Source organism: Abramis brama (assembly GCF_963993115.1).
Source record: "Abramis brama genome assembly, chromosome: 16".
In the NCBI taxonomy this organism is placed as follows: domain Eukaryota; kingdom Metazoa; phylum Chordata; class Actinopteri; order Cypriniformes; family Leuciscidae; genus Abramis; species Abramis brama.
In genome coordinates this window covers 21,213,606-21,237,878 of record NC_139978.1, presented here as the reverse complement: position 1 = coordinate 21,237,878, position 24,273 = coordinate 21,213,606, and the positions used below count along the sequence as shown (strand labels likewise).

Genomic DNA, 24,273 nt, shown 5'->3' with positions numbered 1-24,273 from the left:
GTTCAGTCTAAAAAAAAGAGTGAGGAAACAAACTAACAAGTCAATAACACATTGTCAGGTTTGCTATACATGAGTGTACCGGTAAGTTGTCTGTCACTAGCCCCTTTCACCCATACAATTTTTACTGGTAATCATTAAGAGATCATGTTTGAACAGGACCTTTTTTTAAAATACCGGTAAATCAATGCCAATTATCCGGTGTGAGAACTTGTAACACTACCAGTAAATTACTTGTATGATGCTATGTTTGCAAAGAATTGGATTGTGTATGACATGTAAAAGGTCAGAATGCGCTGATGTTAGAAGTCTGCTTTGGGCCAAACAAAAAGCTCTGTCTGAGTATGTGAACTAGACAGACACCTGACCGCTGTGCCACGCAAGTATTTTTCCATTCATCCCATGTTTTTAAGAACAAAACCATGTTCTGTCACTTCTGTGTGATCATCCCCCCTACGCCTGTCTCAAAATAATTGTCCAGATGGATGAAGAAAACGGCAGCTTTTAAAGGTAATTTCCAATTATTGACATCACAGAGTACTTTGGTGCTGATGTGTGAATGGTATCTTGTTGGTTAAAAGAGACAACACTTGCTTGTGTGGACAGCAAGTTGGTTTTGCTTTTATGTGCTTTTAAAATAGTGTAACTTTTTCAGTGACAAGTTATATTTTTTAAAAGCAACCAAATGCCATATCTGTTTTTAATGTCACGTTGTATTGTGCATGCAGCTTCACCACATGCTGTATGTAGCGTTGAAAAATCTGACTGATTCTTGTAAGTCGGTTCGTTCTAAAACGTACTCTCACATATGTAATGTTGGAAAATTTGATTAATTTTAGTGAAACCGTTCATTTCAAACGAACTTCTTTCATATACAATGTTGGATAGTCAGTTTCATTCTAGGGAATTGTTCATGCTAGAGAATTTTAATGAATCAGTCTGTCCTAAACAATCCTCTTCATATGTGATTCTGGAAAGTCTGGTGAATCGGTTTGTTCTATACGGTTCCCTTCTCTCACATATGTAGCGATTAAAAAATTGGTTATTCTAGTGAATCAACCCTCTCATATAGTGTTGGGAAGTCCGATTCATTCTGTACGGTCCTCTTCTCTCTAATTTGTAATGTTAAAAAGTTTGATTAATTCTAGTGAATCAAGTGAATTCTAGTGAATTGGTTTTGTTCGTACAGTTCTTCAAGTCATCTATACTGTATACACACACACACATTTTTGTTAGTAGCTTGTAATGTAGCTAACTTTTTAATTCTATGGATCAATGGTGTTCTCTGATTTTTTTTTTTTGTCTTGTGCTGTTCCGTAGATTAATTAATGAACTCATTTCACATTAGGGTGGTGTGCCAAAGGAAAACAGCAAACAAACAACAAAGAGATTACTTTTTCTTTTCAACAACAGTGTTTGAAAACTGTGGGACCTCGCAGACAAGCCTGGAATCAGGTTTCCTGACAGCTCGGGGAAATCTGTACAATAGTACAACACACTGTATGGATACATCAGTACTCAAGATGAGAGCATGCTTATCCCTCCTCTTACAAAAGCCTCTCCCCCCATTAACGTCTTTGTTATTGAAGCTCACAACAGTATTTTAATCATTCAAGGATTACATATTCTTCAAAGGGAAAACCAGCACGCATACGTTTGCACAAATTTAGCTCGGAAGGCATCCAGTGCATACACAAGAGATTTTCTCAGCATCATCTGTTGGCACATGCACCGCCCAATCAGAAAGTTAGCAGCAGGAAGGTGAATTTGAGACTTGATTAAACAATGAACAAATTTGACACTTGTTACGGCATTGAATTAGTGATTTGCATTGATTGTACACTGATTATTTGTTAGTTAGATTATTAATAAGTGGGGCATTTTCGGACTGAAAGAATGAAATATAAGTACAGAAATCTTTATTAGTTGCGTTTTGAGTAAAGATTCCAGATCAAAAAGTTGTCCAGAAGTTTCCAAACTTCATGACAATTCTTTGAACTCAGAATATCAGTTCAGGAATTATTCTTTCAGCATGACTCACTCAAAACTACAGTTACATTGGCAGGAATCCATCTTTTTTTCTTTGAGCCGACAATGTCATTCCTCATCACATGTTTTTGTTCCTTGTTTACACAGAAATGGCCCCGTACAGATGCACCGTGTGCTTATGTAAATGCTTGACGTTTGTTATGCTAAGCACTCCGTCCCTTTCATCACTTTTTCCAGCTCTTGGCTGGTTGCTAAAGCAACCTTACCTGAATGTTTACCTTCATTGTTAACAAGATAATATATGTTCAGTGCGTCTTGAATTTTACCTTTGTGTTTAGCAAGAATTATTGCTGGCTGCAATGAGGCAAGCTAGCCTGACAAGCCAGACCCACATCAAGATGTTGGGTCTGGGAACACACCATTGGCAGGGCTCAATCCGAGGGGCGGGATAAATGGTTGTCTTTCAAATTCCCTCTGCACACAATAGGATAGTGCTACAACCCACCAGAGCAACGAAGAAGGTGATGTAGTCAGAGAGATTAAACTTTTGCCGTATCCGGTCGGCAAAACTCCGAACACATCTTCCTTTTTTAAGAATGACTTCAGTGCCGTTCTTTGTTCTTTTCTCAAAGAAAAGCTTAACTCCAAGTCTTCCAGAGTCGCGGCCAAAGCCGATTCGAAAGACCACTGTTCGCCAGCAGCAGCAGCAGCCATCTTCTTTGTTTTCAAGTAGCAGGGAATTCACGTGGAACCGTCGCAACTCTGCCGTCATTATGTTAAGCCCGCCCACCGACTCTATACACGATGTGATTGGCCTGACTAGAGTTTGGTTTTTCCAGCTCGCAAGCCAACGGAGAGTTGCTAGAAGACTATGGGTGTTTCTCAATATGCGTTCTTCAGCGATCTTGCGTCCTTGTGTTCTCGTTTTACGTCATCATTAACCGTCGAAGTTCAGACCCAATTCTCAAGAACGCAAGTACAGAGGATGCATGAAAGAACCCGGATGTGTTCTTGATACCGAGGATGCATCGAATGCAGACTTGAGCTAGTACTCGCCTGGTGTCCCAGAAGTCATTGCGGCCGGTTCCGAGTTCGTTCTTCCAAGGAAGTTTGGCAAGACCGGTCTCCACGAGAACACAAGTCCGTTCTCTGCGTTCTTGGAATTGAGAAACAGCCACTGGCTGCAAAATAAAATTTGCAGCCGCTAGGGTGCGTCTAGATTTCTAGGCTAGAGGCAAGTTTCAACAGGCACGAATACAATTTCTCACGGATAAAAAAAAAAGTATGTAAATGGACCTTTAAACAGATTAGGAAAAGGACATATAAAGACTATGATGATCTATGCAAAAGACATTAGGCTGAACAAAAATACTGCGCCTTTTTGGTCCCTTAATTAAACGTTTGATTTTTTTTTCCCCTTGACTTTGCTTCTCATAATAAGGCGAGTAATTCATTTCTCTCTGTATTTTGGTGTAGGCATGTTTGTCTGAAGATCCTTATCCAATGGTTGTACCAAAGTTATTGTATGCTTTTTAAATGCCAGTATTGAGACATTGTATTGTTCTTTGTAATCTTGATGGAAATAGATAACAGGTAGAACTTAGTAAATTTCCCAATATCAATTCCTTGGCTATAATTTAATTTTGATTTGGGCTAAATTCTCTGACTTAACCGCAGGAACAAAATGCATGCAGAAAATCTCAGGATTTGACAACCCCTGAGCCCTAAACCCCCTTCAAACCCGGTTTACCTCATTCACGTCATAATTTAGCTGAGATATATAGGTCACAAAATAGCTAATTTAGGAAAATCTGTGGACGAGCAAGTGATTAACATTCCAGACTACAATTTCACTTGCAATTTGAACCACTAATACATGATGATTGCTTGTGAAATATGCAATCTGAAATAGGGTGAACCGTAAATTGTTCTTCCGTGGCAAATTCCGTTCATCTTTCTTCCTTGGTAAATTGAATATACAGTACCGGTCAAACGTTTGGAAAATAGTCTCTTAATCTCTCCAAGGCTGCATTTATTTGATCAAAAATACAATAAAAAAGTTATACTGTGAAATAGAATTACAATTTAAGTTAACTGGTTTCTGTTGTAATATATTTTAACATTTAATTTATTCCTGTGATGGCAAAGCTGAATTTTCAGATGCCATTACTACAATCTTGAGTGTCACATGATCTTTCAGAAATCATTCTATTATATTTATATAATATTACTGATTGTTATATTTTTGTGATATTTGTATTTATTTTGAGCATAAATAACAATATTGTGCTTAAAACAAGAAAATACATAAGATATAATAACTTAAGATATAATATAGGCTAATATGTTTTGTAGTGTGTGAGGATTCATCTCCAAAATGATGTTTTACACCTCCCCCATGATTGTCCACTATAAATTGACCTCAATTCCAGCGGATTGCTCTGAATATTATATGCGGAGCTGCAAAGCTGTTAGACTGTGGGCGAGTGGAGAAGTCGGGGCTGCGTATATAGCCTGCTTTACTGGGAGAACTTGCTTTTTTCATCTCCTCTGCTCCCCCACTCTCTTGTCCTCCAGGCCACCCACTTCTACTGCAGTAATGAATAAAACAACAGACGCTGGTTTGTTACGTTTGTGCTGACTCTCTGTGTTTTAAATGAAGCACCAGACAAGCGCGGCTACACTTACAAGTAGTTCCTTGCTTCGTAAAACACATACTCGTGCGTAGGTCACCAGGGGAAGGTCAAACGGTTTTTGAATGCTTTGGTCCATTGAAAAGATTCCATGCCTTAAATGGACCCTTGGTACTAAATAAAGAATGTAACCTGTCCCTTGATCACAGAGGTACGTGGTCTGAGAGAGAGAGAGAGCGAGCGAGAAAGAGAGAGAGAAGCCCCCATGGGCGGGTGTATGCTGTCGGTAGAGCTTTTAAGTTTGAACCCATTCCCTGCTTCATTTCTGCTCATGCCTGATATGCTCAGTGATGATGGATGATGGGCTTGGGCGCATTGTGTTAGATCTTGCATATCTTCAGCCAGGCTTGTCTGGAGCTGACCAACCTAGTTTTAAATTAATCCATCCCATCTATCTCTCTTCCTCGTCGCCCTCCATTTTTTGACACCTGAATGAGTGGAGCAAGTCTGTGTCTTCTCATGCAGAATCTTTTACCGAATTACATCAGTGTCAAGCAGGCGATTGCTTCCAGATAATTTACCTCTCAGCTGAGATGGATTTGCATTATAAATAAGGGAATATTGCCAGTCTGTGATGCTGCTTTATTCAAAATAGCCTTAAGAACTGTTAAAGTTGCCTAACTGACCTCAGACACCTACTTAAAGTGTCACAGTCCTTGTTTATCATCATCTGCTTAAATTTCAGTGAGTCTGGTTATCTGCTTAAAAATGTCACAACAAGCTAAATGTGCTTTCGTAGTGAAAGCTTATGCTTAGCAGCTCCTTTTGAAAAATCCCTGAGAAGGTTGTCTAGGTTTACAGAGGATGTCAGAGTCTTCTAACCTGTAATTCTGGTTGATTTTCACACAGACCTGCAGTAGAAACATACATTTTTCACCCACATTCACATAATAGATTGGCCTTTTCAATGATGTGATTCTGGGCTCATGTTGGGATTCTCCTGAGGGCATCAGTACTTAGCGCCACAGTTAAAAAGCAGCATTTCTACCTCATTACCGAGACCACCTGTGTGTTTTTTTACACACTGGTTGTGTCTGAACACTGACAAACAGCGCCGTCTTAAAGGTAGGAAAGAAAAGGCGCATTCAAATTCGTCATAGCCTGTCCTATTTAAGATTTAAAGGCATCGCAGGAGTATCCTTTCATGCCTATGGTATCCCACAATTATTACAATATAAAATAACTGTTTTCTAATTTAATATATTTTAAAATGCAATTTATTTCTGTGAAGACACAGCTGAATTTCCATCATCATTACTCCAGTCTTCAGTGTCACATGATCCTTCAGAAATCATTCTAAAATACTGATTTGCTGCTCAAGAAACATTTCTCATTATTATCAATGTTGAAAACGGCTTAATATTTTTGCAGAAACCTGATACAATTTTTCAGAATTTGTTTGATTAATAGAAAGTTCAACACAACAGTATTTATTTCAAATAGAAATCTTTTGTAGCACTATAAATGTCTTACTGTCATTTATTTACTGACGCCAATTTTTTGAACGGTAGTGTTTTTCTGTATACATATATAATGGATATATTATTATGTCTGTTGACTTGAACAGGCTTGTCCCATAGGCTATATCAAGTTTAAGGATAAATACAAACAAACAAACAAACAAAATGGCCAAGAAAGGCCTCCCAGAAATGGGCAGAAGGTGCAATATGACTCAATCATCTGCATTGTCGCATATTAGAGTTCAAGTGTCCATAAAAAAGAATGGTATTTTAAAAATGTTCACATTTAGCATTTTTATAGCCCGTTATACTGTGTATGAAGGCTCAATGTTATATTAAACGCACCATTGAATATGACTGACAAACAGCACTTTAAATTCCTTTATGAGAACAAAGCTATACAGTAGATATGGATGGGTTCATGAAGCATGGCATCATTTAAGGTGGAAAGAAAAGTGCTAATATGTAACTGGATTCAGCCTCTTCACACTGCAGCTCTAATGAATGCTGAATATTGGGCTAGTGGGTAAACTTTAAAGGTGCAATAGGTGATCTGGGAAATGCTAACTTTACCCTGCTAGCATTGAAAGCATACGAACCCACCCTCCCTGCAAACCGCCGTTCAAAGCCACGCCTCCTCCAAAACGTGCACAGGCCAGAAGCGAGGCGACCAGAAAAAACGTTATTGGATTACACCATGTGTCATCCACTGGTGAGAAAAATGTACAGTACAGTGAGGGGAGAAAGCGCTTGCTTGCATATAAGTATGTGATTGTGAAATAACTCCAGGTTAGAAGTTGACATGAAGGAAAGAATGCACTGTATTTCAGCTTTATTCATATGCGATTTCAGGACATAGCGGCAACACAGTCAAATCTCACTGAATTATCTGCATATAGGGCAAAGTCAGTGGTATAGAACTGTACTGTCAAACCTGAAATGTAGATATTGCCAACGAATGAAATGATTGAAGGAACATTTTATGGCCCTACGCTTTCCACAAAAAAAACCCATTTAGACCACTTAACAGTGATTGCTATCAGGATATGAGGAGACGTTCAACCAACATAACAAAAAATGTTTCTGTAGAGAATCACCTACTGCACCTTTTATTAATGAGGAATCAGCATCCCTGCAAAGATTCAAGATCAGTTTTCATTGTAAAATAGGAAAAGCTTCTCTAGATATGTGAATTCACAATCTAGATCTAGATCCACAATCCACGTCTGATGGGTTAAGTAAATTAAATTTAAATGTACCGTTTATTTTCAGCTTCTGACTGCATTTCAGTTTTGAGAAATAAAGATTATAGTCATTAAATATTTGGTTGGTTAAAGCTCTCTTGAATTTGTTCTAGATCATTAGGCATGTATTATGGTGCCTTAAAGCCTGTCTGACACCAGTTTCCTGAGGGAAGGCATGTAAAAGAACTGGTGGTTATTGACTTACAGGCAATTTGTTTAGGTTTCGGACCTCAGAGCAGTAAAGGCGCTTTCCTGATTCAGGTGAGGGAACTTTCCAGCCCCTTGGGACTTTATGTGAGCTCAGGTTCTCGCATCGGGAAACACAGATGGAGAGGAGCCAGAGCAACAATCGTCAAACCGTACGCAGAGGTGAAAATTACTCTTGGCTTTCCCCACTTTCCCCAGCTTCTTGTCTCATTTCTTCTGCGCCTTTCTGTCTGGTGGACAGCGTGACTCATTGTTGGACTGTCACTCTCTTAATGATGTCAAAGGGTCCTTCTCTAACAGGAGTCATGCCTTCACGTGCCCATCTGTCTGAAGACTCAGCAGCCCCATTTAAGCCAGGTTTGATTAAATGTCAGAAGCAAAGATGTGTGCAAAAGGAAAAGGTGAAGGACATCAATGCAGGATGGAAATTGCTTTTGAGGGCCAGGGGAAGCTGGCAGCTCAATGCATTAATGATGAAGGGAAATTAATTTACATTGTAATAATGAAAGTGTGTCGGAGCCAGAGGGAGGGCAGCATGCAGTATCTTTTGCAGAAGAAGTAGCATCTTTGGGAATATTTTTCAAATTACTCTCAAAAGGGATAATGCGCTGCAGGTGTCTCATTGCACACATAGGTCGTGTTAAGCCGTCAATAGGGAAAGCTTTCACTGGTGTTTTTTTTTTTCGGCCAAAGTATTTAATATGACCGCCATGCACTCGCCTAAATGAGAATGGAACCTGGCATAACAGTTTTAACCACATGTGGCTCAATCACTGCTCCTTGTCTTGTAACAGCTGGACTGTAAGCACAAATTAGCAGCGACTAGTTTCGTTTGTACTTATGTTACACTCCGTTAACCCACAGCGACTTCTTTTGTATGAAAACTGTTTTACTCCTTGGTTTACACTTTGGTTTCATATGACACAAGATGATTTTGATGTTGATTGTAAGGCTCTATATGGCGTTTGTAGACCTTCAGTTAAAAGAGGCAATTGACATTTTGTTATAGTTTCTTTAACTTAGAATACATGTGTGAAAGCTGGTCCAACTGAAAATACAGTTTTTAGTCCGATTAAGCTAAACAATATACATTTATACCATTGTTGTCAAGGCTTAAACCAACTTACTAGGCTGGTAGACCAGTTTACACCACCAAATATCCTTAGGCTGGTTTGAGATGTTTATTTTCAGGTGTGTTTTTTTGTGATTGATCATTAAGAGTACTCAAATTCATTAAAACCAGATTATACCAGTCTAAGGTCTACCAGTGTGGCTAATCTGGTTAGCTTTGATGGTTTTAGGAGGGGTTTCAACACTTTTGAGACAGTCAGGGTGAAAGATGATTGAGCCATAATGACTAATTGTAATGTTCAAAATGGCAGATTTAGACCCGCTATACGATTAAAAGAGCCAATTACTTTTTTGTCTACTCTAATGCATGCACTGCACTGCACTGCAAAAACACCCCCCCAAAAAAACCTTCGTATTCTTAATGAGTTTTTATTGTCTAATTTTCCAGCCAAAATATCTAAAAATCTTCAAAACAAGATACATTTTCTTGAGAAGCAGCACTCTTCTAAGACCTGGTTAAAAGTTAGTACAAGTTTAAAAACAAATGCTTACATTCTATACAATAAATAAGTCTTAATATTTTATGTAGTGATGCCTCTGAAGTAAAATTATGTATTTTGAGGGATTTCAGATATTTTTCCTGGAAAAAGAAAAAGAAAAAAATGTGTTCACTCTTTCAGAAATAATTTTAGTATTGTGCACATTAGCTGACCTTGCCTGAAAAAATTTAGCTTGCATTTTTTCTATTTCTTTATGCCATGATTTGAGTTTAAGAAGCACAGGATAGTATATGATATCATTACCAGTCAGATTTTATTCCCGATTTAAAGTATATTATTAAAGCATATATTATTATTATTATTATTATTATTATTATAAGTATATTATTAAATTTATATAATTTTCCTCCTTCAAGTTAAAAGGAGCTCATGTGCCGGGGGTGTTGCAAATATGGCCGCAGAATGGACTGATTTGCTCTAAAGGAACTTTAACGCGCAGGCATGTCAGTAACCAATGAGCTTCTCACACTAAAGAACTGGAGAGACATTGTCAAGCTCCGATCCGATTTTCAGCAAAGGCGAAGGCACAAATCATAAATACAATTGTTATGGCCATTGTTTCATCAAATATTTTTCTGAGGTCCTAAACCTGCATGACAAATAAATTAAGAATGTGGCCACATAAAAGTCTGTTTTTACAGAATGAAAATCATTTTCTCACTTGTACTTTATGCCTTAACATAGTCTCTCTGGTTAAGCTAGTTAAGCAGCGGTCGAGACACCAGCACACCGACATCCCATGCTGGGCATCAGTGTCCAAACCACAGCGTATTCATGGAGGTCTTTCCAGCTGGGGTGTCATCATTGTTTTAATATGGTCATGATTGGCTTTGTTAAAAATAAGTGCAAATAAACACAGCGGGTTAGCAGTCGTTCATGACAGTTTAATTAAATTTCTCCCACGGCCCAATAAATGCAGGCACAGGCTTGAGGGTAGACCACCATACATCCTCAAACAAAAGCCAGAACAGCACCGTTTGTTTGCATGCTGGCAGACGACAAGAGGTCCGCACGACTGCAAAGCAAAAAATTGAAAGATATTAATGGCTGACAGTGCGTGGCGGGCCACTGCCAGTATGATAAACAGTGCTCGGTGTTGCTGTTTTTATATCACATATTATATCAAGCCATTACTGCACTCAGTGGTCTGCAAAGCTCATTAATCTGCCTTGTCTCAGAGGTGTCACTGCAAACAGGCCGTCCTTTTTAGAGATGCGCCCCTGTGACCATAAATCTGCACCTAAGATGCAGAAATCCTCAGCCATTGCTAACTAATACATCATCATCATCATCAGGCCATGTCTATGACTGAGTTGCCTTCATCATCACCAATGGCCAGAAGGGGGATCGGGGTTGCAACTACTTTATCCTTCTGTACTTTATCCTAACTGACGTACTGAACAGTATTGATCTGATTGACCCTAGAGGTCAAGCTTTAGCTGGTTAGCAGCTTGGTCCATTTTAGCCCCTCTGATCTTCCTGTTGATGCCCAGACAAACGTATCTGTATTTTGTCAGTGTAGATGTTTTATTATTCTGAAATGGACGTATGTTTTTCCCAGTTGACTACTTTTGACATCACAGCTCAGGATAGTTGCTAGTGAAGGGTTTGGGATTCAGTGCCCATGAGAAAAGTTCAAATTGCATTCTTCCAGGGGGTCCTAAGCAATTTGAGCAGTGCTTTTGAGAAGAATGCTAACGGATGGCTCTCTCCAGGTATTATAGACCTCCCACACGCCAAAGAGAGTTTCCAAATAGCAATTTGCTTGCAAATGCAACATGTGCCTTAGCTCTATTACACTGCCACCCTACTTACTAGGTTTTGAAAGGGTGAACCACAGAGACGTTTCACCCAGCTGCTGTCCTCTCAAACTGTCCAACAGTGACAGGCTTGTCAGTGTGCACCAATATAGAGCCTCTAGCTGCTCTGACTGAAGTGTAGGAGGGAAGAAGTCGTCTTTCGTTTTCTTCAGGTCGTGGCAGTTCGCTGAGAGAGAACACATTGTAAAACCCGCTTAAGGCCAATTATCCAAGCTCTTCCTCCAATGAATTTGACATTGTTTGAGAAGATCAGTGTGTTATTGTCATCAGTGTGACACAGAATTATTGTGGCATTGTTCCATGTTCATAATCTTTTTTTATAACCTCAATTGATTCTCACATTTTTTTTTGTTTTGATTGTCCTGTGCCCTTAGTTGAAAATTATTAATTAATGTAACAAATTATTATGACTTGATCAGTGGCATGTCCAAAGTACTTTGACTAATGGATACAGACTCATTCAGAGATTCCAAAAATCATATGACTTAATAATGTGCATTTCTTACAGATAATTTAAACAGATAGTATTCACCTCATGTTTAATGTAAGAGCGAACATGGAACATTTTTACTTTAAATGTGAAAGGCTCCCAATGTCAGCAGCTTCCAGTTATTTTAGCTGTACAAAAACAGTCTGTTGTGCTGCTTGATGTTATACAGTGATATATGTTGCCATATTATTTTAATTGTGTCAAATAATATATAGCGCAAATAGTTTTACCGTTTACTGCACCGTTATCCCTTTAGTTATTGTAAGAAATCTTGCTTTTAAAATAAGCTGATTTTATCACACCAGGTAAAATAAATCGCTATTTGTAGGCAAATCAATCTGTAGCATTGAGGTTAGCTGGTATTAATTAGCTACAATAATGTTATCAAACCAAAGCTGGTTCCCAGTTGCTGAGTTCCTCCAATGGCAATAAGTTGCACCAGGGACAGCAAACTGCTATTTGTTGGGTAATCGAATTGCGTTCTTATATTTTTGCTTTGGATCGCCAAAGCTGAGTAAAGATGAAATGATTAGCTGTCATTTCTTTACGCTGCTTCCAATCCAAGAGGGTTTATCAGATTTGATCAAAGGTCTTGTCTCTTGGGAGAGAGCTAATCAAAGTTGGACCACCCATCTGGACACATCTATGTTATTGTGACAAGTTGTTGTTAAAGTGACACACGACTCTATGACTGAATCCAGTTGCCCTTGGTATGTCCAGTTGAGCCAGACTCAGTGCTATTTCTTTGCTCTTTGATTTATTTGATAAATTTGTCTTTTGCCTCGCAACTCAATTGCCCAAGAGCTGCAGCCTCTCTGCGTGTTTAGAGCCGCAATCCAGCAGCTTGTAAATCAGGATTCACAACTACCCTCTAATACTCGTGCACACTTACACTCTCTCGCTCATCCGAAGAAGAGAAGCCCCCATGGGATGGAGAGTGGAACTGATTAAGACAGGCCAGTGTTGCTTATGAGGACTTGCCACGGGCTCTTGAGTACTTTATTGTGGAATTCTGTTTTGCTCTCAATCTCACTACCTAAGTGCTTGAGGAAGTCTTTACCGCATTTTGAACAAACATCTGCGTCCTTTCAACATTTAGATTTTTTTTTTCAGAGCCGTCTCTTTTGGTTTTATTTTTTAAACATAATGAAACACAGTAGCAAGGTGCTTGTTATTGACATGCAAGTTCTCAGCAAAATTAATTTCTTAATGAGTATTTTTTTTCTTGTTTTCCGTTTAAATATGTAAACATCCTTACAACAGGGTACAATTACTTGTGAAGCAAGTGCATATTGAAGGTTTGTTTTCAGAGAATATATTTTGAATTGCAAAAAAAAATCTATCTATCTATCTATCTATCTATCTATCTATCTATCTATCTATCTATCTATCTATCTATCTATCTATCTATCTATCTATCTATCTATCTATATATTTGTGTAATATATTATGCAATTTTCTTGTCAATTAAATGTATCTTTTAGGAATGTTTTAGCATTATTACTAGAAAACAAGACAAAAAAAAACTGATTAAGAAACACATTTTTGTAGTCATTCCCCGTCCAACCTAATAGAATTTTGAATTCAAGATGGTTTTAGTTACGGTGGCAAAACAAATCAAGGCAGATGCACATGGATTTGAGAATAATACCCCTCTACAGCATTCCCTATTGCGATGGATGACATATGTGGCTTTAAAGAAGCTTCTACCTTGAGTTTTGTTTCTATGGCAACTCTATTCTGTCCTCAGATAAAATACCCATTATGATGTTTTTTCAGAGGACAAAGTGATTTTTTTTTTTGAGATTTGTCTTGTTAAAAGCTTGACAGTTTTCACAGGGCCCTGTAGGTCTTGGCTTGGCCTGTTCACAACTGACCACAGACTCTATGTGATATGGGCACATTGACTTCCTACTGTGTGCCACTCAGTGAAAGAGGACCAATTTGTCCCCACTACTGTGAAAATACTCTGCTTCAGCCTACTTCCTACATACCACTGAGGGTTGACAATTTTTGACTTATCTCTCATGTATACAGGTCGACAAGATTCAATTTCCTAGTACATAGATATACAAGATTCAATTTTAGGATTTGTTTTCTATTGCAGCTGGATCTGTAGACCAACAAGTGTAGATTAAATTGCTTAGAGAAACATTTGCACTCTGCCTGCACTTATAAAAACCTGACGTGCACAAATGTAGAGATCATTGCATGTTTATTTATATACATTTGTCTAAAACTCAAATAATTGGCACTCTACAAATACCTTTTTGCTTAAAAGCTGGTATATATTCTTTACCTCGTCTAGGATTAATTTATTAAATTAATGAAGTAAGGTGCTAAATTAAGCCAGACAGAGTAATAATAATAAAGCATTGATTTTTTTTTTGGCACAGCGCTGCTGTCTAGAACTCATTTTACATTGTATATAGTGATGATGTGTTTGCTGTGCTAGGCTGTTTTCTAACTTTTTTGTACAGTATGCACAAAGTCATTTATTATTTGTTTCAAAATAAAAAAAAATAAATAAAAAAAAACTTTTTTTTTTAAAATATATATTCATATACCACATGGTTTGTATTGCATTATCACCTTTGCTGTGTTTGCTAATTAACTGGATACATTTACTGTTACAGATTACTTCAAATATTACTATAACAAGATTTTGTATTGATCAGGAATGAGATAAAAAATCAATCTGGATTCTGTTACTTTCAAGTGTCTTTTTCTGTGTCCAGTTGTCAACTATATGATCAATCTTAATATATTATCTTGTTTTAGGGGCCATTTTTGATGAGTCTGCCAAAAAGGATGATGAGGTGTTCCGCATGGCGGTGGCAGATCTCAACCTCAACAATGAGATCCTGGAGACAGAGAAGATCACTGTGTCCGTGGAGTTTGTAGATGCAAACAACCCTTTCCAGGCAGTGCAGGAAGGTAAGTCATCTGATTATTTAAATCTGTTTTGAGAAATACTTGCACACCTTTCTGGACTCATCCCCTTTAATGTGAGCCTGTATGGAACTGCAATGAAAAGCAATTCCAAAAATGCTGATAATCCAATATATGCATCCTTAATTCAATCTAAATGATAATTAGAATAGAACAAGACAAAGTGAGTAGGTGGATAGATGGACAGATAGATAGATAGATAGATAGATAGATAGATAGATAGATAGATAGATAGATAGATAGATAGATAGATAGATAGATAGATAGATAGGCAGATAGATAGATACTGTAGATAGATAGATAGATAGATAGATAGATAGACAGACAGACAGACAGACAGACAGACAGACAGACAGACAGACAGACAGACAGACAGACAGACAGACAGACAGACAGACAGATAGATAGATAGATAGATAGATAGATAGATAGATAGATAGATAGATAGACAGATAGATAGATGGATAGATGGGTAGGTAGATAGATAGATGGATAGATGGATAGATACTATAGATAGATAGATAGATAGATAGATAGATAGATAGATAGATAGATAGATAGATAGATAGGTGGGTAGGTAGATGAGTAGGTAGATGGACAGATAGATAGATAGACAGACAGACAGACAGACAGACAGATCTGTGAGTGGGTGGTTAGAAATGTTCTGTTGGTTAGATTGGTCTGTTGTAGATGGATAGATCAGTGGGTGGGTATCTAGATATCTGGTATATCTAGATAGGTTAAATAGATTGGTGGGTTGGCATATCTAGATAGGTTAGATAGATTGGTGGGCTGGTATATCTAGATAGGTTAAATAGATCGGTGGGTTGGTATAGCTAGGTAGATTAGATAGATTGGTGGTATCTAGATAGGTTAGATAAATCAGTGGATGGGTAGATAGGTTAGATGGGTGAGCAGATATGTAATGTGGGTAAATATGTTAAATAGGGGTGGGTATCAAATAGGTTAGATAAATCGGTAGATGAGTAGATAGATTAGATAAATCAATGGGTGAGCATGTACTTTAGTTATGTACTGTAGGTTAGATAGGTCGGTGGGTAGATAGGTTAGATAAATCAGTGGATGTGTAGAAAGGTTAGATAAATCAGTGGGTGAGTAGAAACTGTAGATATGAACTGTAGGTTAGATAAATCAGTGGATGGGTATATAGGTTAGATAGATTAGTGGGTGAGTAGGTAGTTATGTATTAGATCTTTAGGTTAGATAGAACGGTGGTTCAGTGGGTAGATAGATAGGTTAGATTGATCACTGGGTTGGTAGATAGATACTGTAGGTTAGATAAAACGGCAGATAGATATATTACAGTGTATCATATACAGAAATACACCAAACACATGAACTGGTTAGATTGATCACTGGGTTGGTAGATAGATACTGTAGGTTAGATAAAACGGCAGATAGATATATTACAGTGTATCATATACAGAAATACACCAAACACATGAACTGGAGGGTACTAAGTGTTGTAAACAGAGCAAATGTAAAGCAGTTTGTTAAAACAAACAGTTGTAGGCAGAGGAGTCAAAACAAGTCAATGTTTCATGCACACAGCGGAAGAATCATAGAGTCTTATGGCAGTAGGCAGGAATGACCTTCAGTGGCACCCTCTCTTACACCGTGGATGGATCACTCTGTTGCTGAATGCACTCTTCATTTCGGGAAACATGCCTGGGAGAGGGTGGGAGACATTGTTCATGACGTTCATTAAGTCGGACACCATTCTGCTCTGAGCCACTACCTCCAGAGAGTCAAGTAATGTTTGCATAAAACAAAAACCATGAATAGCCTGCATTTGTTTACTTGCTGTTAAAAATATACGTATTATCATGTAAATAGCTTGGCTGAACTTATGAAACCTTTATTTGTAGTCATATCCTCAGTTCATGAATTTAACTTAAAATTCTTTCACTTAAAGAGTAAGTATGGCTTAATTAGGTGTCTCTTTTTATCATTAGAATAAATTCTTGCCTCAGTCCTCCACTTTACATGCTCACTCGGCCTGATGTTATGCAATTTTCTGGATTCAACACTTTCATAGCATTCAGAGGTCAGCATTATCTCAGTCTCTAGTATCTAATTTAAGATCAGTTGAATGATCTAATAATACCATGATGTTGTGGTTTCCTCAAATTAGTGCAGTTCGTTCTTGGAGAAGGGCCATTTTCTGTTATCCTGCGAGAAAAGAGGACAGGTACAAGGCCCTTGGAATGTTGCCATTCATGCATCAGCAAGTTCACTGTGTTCTATACAATTGCATAGTTCAGTTAACTAGCACTTAATCTAACTTTGGCATCTTCCGATGTTTCTCACTCTCTCCTTATATAAAGTTTTATATGCTTGTTCTTATTTGTTCCAAGGTATTTTGATAACCTGCTTCACTATATTTGACAATGGCACAATATTGGATTGATCTAAATTGTTTCAAACAGAACAAGAAGTAAACTGGGAGAATTCACTAAGTAGGGATTATGTTGGTATGTTTATTTGCATGTGCTGTTTTTCGCACAAGATTCTCTAAATGATAGATAATAGTGCAAAAGGCTAAAAAATTAGTGCTCATACTAATTGTGTTAAACAATTATCCACCTTACAGGTAGCTTCTAAGTGCCAGGTTGTGTTGGATTTTTTTTTAGGATCATTAAAATGTGCTCGACTATACCGTGCATGCAAGTCCAGTCATGATGTTCTTCTCCATTGTTTGATCATCATTTTGATGAATTACTGCTGCCACGATCAACAGAAAATGTGCACAAATACCTCTTTTCAATAAAAGTCTGTTTACTCTCTGCTTAGCATGGGCGGTAATTGTGCAACAATAATTGCACTAGGCAAATAGCACTGACTGAGGCATGTTTGCACTGAGAAGGATTACAATGGCATTATAAATAGAGGCTAGTTAAGTTGGACTGCAGGTGGTAAGTGAATGTAGATGTAGGTTTATGAGCTAAAATGCCACATTAATGTTAAGAGGACCTTTACATGTATTGTGAGTGATTGATGTTATCTACTACATTTTGTCAGCTTTATTCTGGATTAAAGTTTTTTTTTATTAGGCAAAGCAACTCATAATTAATGATACTTGCCTTTAATTTTAATGCATGCAAAAATGCATTTTTCAACAACCCAAAACAACAAAATTGCATGGCTGCTTGACTCATACTCATAACATCCCGGTTAACTCTGTTAAGATATGTTAATGTAAACATGGCTGACATTTTTCTGACTCTCATTCCTCTCATTTAATTGTCTGCAAGACTGTTACGCCAGTTGGCAAGCATCTCAGCGTTTTGTTCTCCTTGGTATCCGAGTGTGGATGAATTCAGCGGCGCCGCCATCCTTTTAGCCACACAGAGTCTTCGAGGTGAAGGGTAGAGTGGGAGATGTTGTAGTTGACCCCTGTTATCTAATGGAGAGGGATGCATTAGCTAAGAACACCCTCTGCTTTTGATGGTTCTTCACGCTCACATAAAGCGCTCCTTTGCTCTGTTTGTGTGCTTTGCCATCCTTTCTTTTGTTTGTTTGAAGATTCTCAGTGAGGGAGTCTAATTACAGGTGCACATGTGTTATGGTTCAGCATGAGTGCAGTCGATTCTGCTTCTTATGGATGTATGATTCTGGACCTCGTTATGTATACCTCATTTGTTTAAACATCTGTTTATTTCCTTAAACTCAGCTTGCTGCTATGTGATTAGATGAAACGCACCCAGAAAAGCTTGTCTCTCATGTACAATCTGTTCTAGCTTGGATCTTTTTAACAGGCCAACAGATAAAAAACAACTTTTGTCGTAGAATAAGCCCAAGATTTGACAGATTTAATAGACTCTCTAATGCGTAGATCAAGCTCACATCGCATCTGTTTCCTATAGCTCTTTTTTATTGAATGTAAATATGCAGAATTCCAAGAATTCACATTAATGGAGATCAACATTTACACATGCTACAACATGCATGTTACAGTTGAGAAATTTTGGAGTTACTGGTGAGAGAAGTAACTGTTAGCAATATTGTGCAGTTTATGCAAATTAGCTGTGACAACCAATGAGAATGCAGGCAGCGGCCTACAATACTACACTCTTAGAAGAAAAGATTCTATAATAGAACCCTGAAGGGTTTTGTCATGTGCTTCATATAGCATTTTAGGGTTCCCATCATGGGGCCAATTTATGAAATTAGTTTTAATTCAGTTTGTTTTAATTCATTTTTAACTTTAATTAAATTTTATGAATTAAACAGTTCGTAAACATACTTTATCATTAGAGACATTTAATTAACCTTTTAAACAACAAAAGTGTAATGCAATCATTTAAGACTTTTCATACATAGAACCTTTTTGGCATATATATATATTTTTAAATTGAGCCTATAGAACATATGTTGTCATAACTTATTGATCATATAATTTTTTACAGTGTATAGAATCTTTTCTTCTAAGAGTGTAAAGCAACCAACAGTAGATACATTTTGTGACCACAGACTGTCATGCCAATTAAGAAGTCATGATGACATTGTTATATTTCTTTTTTTGAGGTTATTTATTTTTTTTGTATTTTGCATGTATTTTACATGGTTATAAAAAAAGAATAATTTCAATATTATACACTGCATATTTTGTTTTTTATAAATTTATAAATGGAATAGAGTTACATCTAAAAATGTTGTTGATATAGTTCAAGCATATATTTTTATGAATTGTAATAGATATATTTGCTATCTAAAAATGGGCTTTTCGTTTGGTTTTTCCCACATCTTGTTCCATCCAAATACACATTTTGTTCATGGCAACAGATATATGTACAGAAAATGTACATGTTGATAATTTCATACACACCCCTAGTTGTTGGAAAACAACGGAAGTGAGTGATTTAAACATCAAAATATATATATATGTATATATATATATATATTAGCCCATCCAATTGCATGTCGTGTCTTTACATTTGTCTGAGTTTCTAGGCTGTGCGGTTTTTAAGCTGTGTAGCAGAGTGAGAAATTTTTGTCTTCTAATCCTCAGTATCTTTACTGCTTGCAATGTCTCCATTTGTGTGTATGTGTGCGCATAGAGTGCTTTGTTCGTCTAGGTTCCTGGGTGCAGCGGGTTTCTTAACCAACAGCGGCTTGTCTGACATGCCACATAAGATTGACAGATTCTCTTTGAACTCGCATCAGTAATTACAGTATGATCTTACATAGATGTATCTTGTTTTGTCCTTTTTTTGAAGCATCATCAGACTCACCGGGGAGCGTGTCTGTATGAAAGGTCATAAGCACTGAAGGATGTCTGGTGAATTGACAGGCCCTTCACATACATTTAGATTCAGAGAAATAAAGCCATGTGCTCAATGCAGTATAGATTTATTTTTATTTATTTATTTCACCATAAACCACTACTAATATGTATTGTGAACACCAGATCCTCTAATTTTGAGGAACACACACAAATGAGGGCTGTAACCACTATGGACAATGAAACAGAAACATCCACATTTAGTAGTCAATCAGTATGGGTGATTCTGCAGTGTTGGATGTAACTCTAGGATGGGCTGCTTCGGTCCTGGAGTCCTGCTGTCCTGCAGAGTTTAGCTCCAACCCTAATAAAACACACCTGAACAAGCAAATCAATGTCTTCAGGATTAGTAGAAAACTAATTTGAGAGCTAAACTCTGCAGGACAGTGGCCCTCCAGGACCGAAGTCGCCCAATACTGGTGTAACTCATTACTAAGTAATTAATTGCTGTAATTTCCTTTGGAAAAGTAAAGTAAGGGATTACTCTTATTTTTTCTGTAATTTAATTACAGTTACTTATGATGTAATTGCATTAAATAATGTATAGACTATATAACAATTCTATATAAAACAATAGTGGATTTAACATAAAAATGTAATGTCTGATGTGTGTAAAAATATGTTTTTAAATAACCTTCTCCATTTAAAATACTTTGGTCAGTTTAAGAATAATTTATGCAATTTTATATTATTTATTTGAATGAATTAAAAGAGAAGTTTTATGTCTATCCTTGTATTGTTCAACTGTTCGAGGTTGATATGGGTCGGGAGTTAGAAAGTAATTAGTATTAAGTAATGCAATATTTTTTATAGAGAGTAATTAAAATCGAATTACTCTTTTGAAAATGTAATTAGAAGCTAGTAATGAATTACTTTTTTAGAGTAACTTCCCCAACACTGTGTTTCAGTAACATATTCTTCAACTTTTACCTTTGGTCCTCCTCAGTCTTAGGGCGCTTTCACACTAGCACTTTTGGTGCGCACCCGGGTTCGAATGACGTCAGAGTTCGGTTCGTTTGGATGATGTGAACGCTGTTTTCCGAACTCGGGTGCGCACCCGCGAACCGTACTCGAGTCCGCTTAAAAAGGTGGTCTGGGGTACGGTTCATGTGAACTCGGGTACGGTTCGCTGCTGATATGAACGCAATCGTACCAATTCGCGGAAGTGAACCGCTATTGATGACGTATAATGTGGTGCGTGCCTGCGTGCGTGTGTTTAACAACTATAAAAGGGTCTATATACACTTACCTTGACGAAAAGCGGAATTGACGCACTGCAAGCAGAGAGATGATTTCTGCTTGCCTCCACAAAAATTGTCTTCGGCGGAAATCCCGCTGTCTTTGGAACGGTTTTAATACTTTTGCGGCAGACAGACGCAAGTGTGTTTCTGTATCTTTTCTTTGAAAACAAAACCAAAGGTTCAAAAAAAGAAGAAGAAATGTGAAGCGAGCAATTCTATCCATTTTGACGCTTTTTCATAGCAGTTACCAAGCAACACGTGTACGCGCCAGCTGCAGTTTGATGACGCAAGCGTACCGCGGTTCGGATACAAATAATATAATGTGAACACAGTCCATCGGGGGCTGGGGAGGGGGGAAGAAATCGAACTCGGGTTCGGAACAGGCAATCGAACCAAGTGTGAAAGCACCCTTAAATATTTGATTTCATCCTTGACTCATATATTTTTTTTTTTCTATAATCAATGAAATATGCAATAACAAAGACAAAAAAAAAAAGAAAAAGATCTAAATTTAAGTATGCACTATGTATCAGCCACCATATCGGAATTGGCCGATATATTTTCATTTTTTATGTTATCGGCCCAATAATACAATTCTGCAGATATATTAAAGCTGATAAATAATGGATTTATCAGCGCACTGTTCTCCATGATGTCTTTAAATTGCTTGAAATATGATTGGAATCACTTCAAAAAGGAAGTGTACAGTTAAGTGCAACATACAAGTCTGTCATATAGGCTACATAAAATTATAATAAGAACATTATAATTGTGTGCTTGAGTCATGGCTTTTAATGGTAAGACTGTTTTTGTAATCAGGCTCTTAAAAATGATATAATTTTTTTTATTTAGATTTATCAGCCAATATATTGGTTATCGGCTTTCAAATATAAAGAATTATCGGTATCGGCCAAAATTTTCATATCGGTGCAACCCTATACATTTTTTTTTAATGATCTTTCTTAGAAGCAACATTGCACATGATTTGTTTTCTCTTACTGCACTGCCACTGCCTGATATTTTATAGATTGTGTCCTCAGAAGTCCTCACAAGTCTGTGGTGTATGTGCTAGTAGCATGAGCTTAAAACAGCCTATCACTATGGATACTGGATTTGTGAAAACACTTTTCCAGGAAACATTATAATGTGTCAGTCAGAAGTCCCCCATATAATGTTTTTTACAGAATGGTGTACTGAAGCTTCCTGGCATCGTGACATTGCTGTCAAAATGCAATCTGGTCCTTTGTGATATAGCTGGTGTTTCTTTTATATATTTCTGCTTGATACAGTAGGCTTCTTATAGCACATATACTGTTTGACAAGTGTTTGACACTGTGATGAAGTGTGTTGCATTGTGGTGCATTATTATTCTTTATGTCCAATGGGCATATGACACATATAATGTAGGGTCAGTTTATACATAGAAATATTCTTTCAAGAGAAAGATAAAGAGACTGGTTATAAAGACGAGTGAAGATTTCAAGCTTAATCTCAACATAACGTGTTTTTCAGACGTTTTGCTCTTGAAAATACATTTGGAGAATAGGAAAAAATGGAAATTTAAATTGGAATTCAACAACCTGAAAAGGTGATTTTTATTATTATAGGTAGATAAAGTTGTTCCAGAGGATTCAGACTGTTCTGCCTGTCATCACTATTTTTGTTTGCATTGGCTCCTTAACTGAGTAGTACAGCCTATCCATTATTAATTCCATGTATTTGTCACTAAATCTCTGTTGAATTGAGGCTTTTCATTACTGATGACATATAGCAAGGTAAGCTTACTTTCAGGCTGAAACTCTGCTGCTAATTTGTTGATATTTTAGAACAGTTTGTTTAGCTTTTTTTATCACTTACCCCATAAATCAAGCAAGTCTCTAAAACTTAGCCTTAGGCTATTTCAAATGACTTTTGCAAAAAAAGAAAGAAAAAAAGCATTTAGTTTTAAAGGACTACTAATATATCAAACTACAAGAGAAGGATTCTGGCTTTGGCAGGTTTCTCAAAGAAAGCCTCAAGCGTCTTAAGTTACTACTGCATGCCAGACAACTGAAACTGAAAGAAATGTCACCTCCTAATGCAATACAATAATTCTAGTGAAGATTTCAAGCTATACTACAAATAATCATAAAATAATCACAACATATGTATAAGAAATAAAAATAACAGTTGTATTTAACTAAAGGCTAAAATATTATTCCTGACTACCTAAATCCAGGGTGTCCGTGGATCCTTAAAAAGTCTTAAAAAGTCTTAAATTAGATTTTTTAAATTTAAGGCCATAAAAAATCTTTAAAAGTCTTATTTTTACTTATGAAAGGTCTTACATTTTCGATAGCAATTTAACTTAGACATATCTAAATGTTTTCCAACTTTTTTATTTATTATTCTTTCTTTGTGGATTTGCTTGTTCACGTAACATTTCGCATCACATTTGCGGCAGCATTACGTCCGTCTCCTGCACGCGAAACAGGAGGAGAGAAGGAGAAGCAAGTTGGTAAATGTAAGTTCATTCTTTATGTGAGTAGTGGTGTGCGATGTGTATTGTCTATTATGATATTGTAATCATTGTTTTAACGATGTACAAGGCACTGCGAGCTGACATCGCTTTTGTCTCTCGTGCTTTTACTGCGTGATGTGTACGCTCCCAAATGAGTTTTTGTCCTATATTTATATCATATTATGTTGTTTTCATAGGCCTACAATATCATCATAACATCAGCAAGAGTTCCGTTTTCCTGTGCACAATTGCAAATGTGATATTTATTTTATATAACAGGTAAATTAACAATAAATTAACATTGTGAGTTACATTTATAAACGATATTGTCAATATTGTTTGTTTTCCCTTTATTTCGCCGACGAGAATTTCAAAATGAAGCCATAGCAGTCTCAATGCAACAGACAGCGATGATTTTTTGAATGGAATCCACGTTTTGAACGAATCAATTTAATGATTCAATGAACAATCACTTGCTTCTTTCCCGAAAGAATTAGCCGTTTGATCAAATCGGTTGAATGAATGACTCCCTCAACTCACTTATTAAGACAGTGACTTGCCGCCACCTACTGGCATTTAATTAGAACGTTAAAGGGCACCTATTATGACTCTTTTCACAAGATGTAAAGCAGTCTCTGATGTCCCCAGAGTGTGTATGTTAAGTTTTAGCTCAAAATACCCAACAGATAATTTTTTACAGCATGTTTAAATTGTCATTTTTGGGGGCTCAGAAAAACACGCTGT

At 37.1% G+C, this 24,273-nt stretch overlaps 1 protein-coding gene across 4 annotated transcripts in view; it reads left to right on the top strand.

Moving 5' to 3' along the window:
- Positions 1-24,273, top strand: part of grid2 (glutamate receptor, ionotropic, delta 2) — a 414,921-nt gene that overhangs the window by 38,864 nt on the left and 351,784 nt on the right. For all 4 annotated transcript variants that reach the window (XR_014603005.1, XM_084086958.1, XM_084086959.1 and 1 more), the window contains exon 2: positions 14,313-14,468. Coding sequence is in view for 3 of the 4 variants with exons in the window: in XM_084086958.1 (XP_083943084.1) it covers positions 14,313-14,468 (156 nt within the window). In the remaining variant the exon portion in view is untranslated. The remainder of the gene's footprint in view (positions 1-14,312; positions 14,469-24,273) is intronic.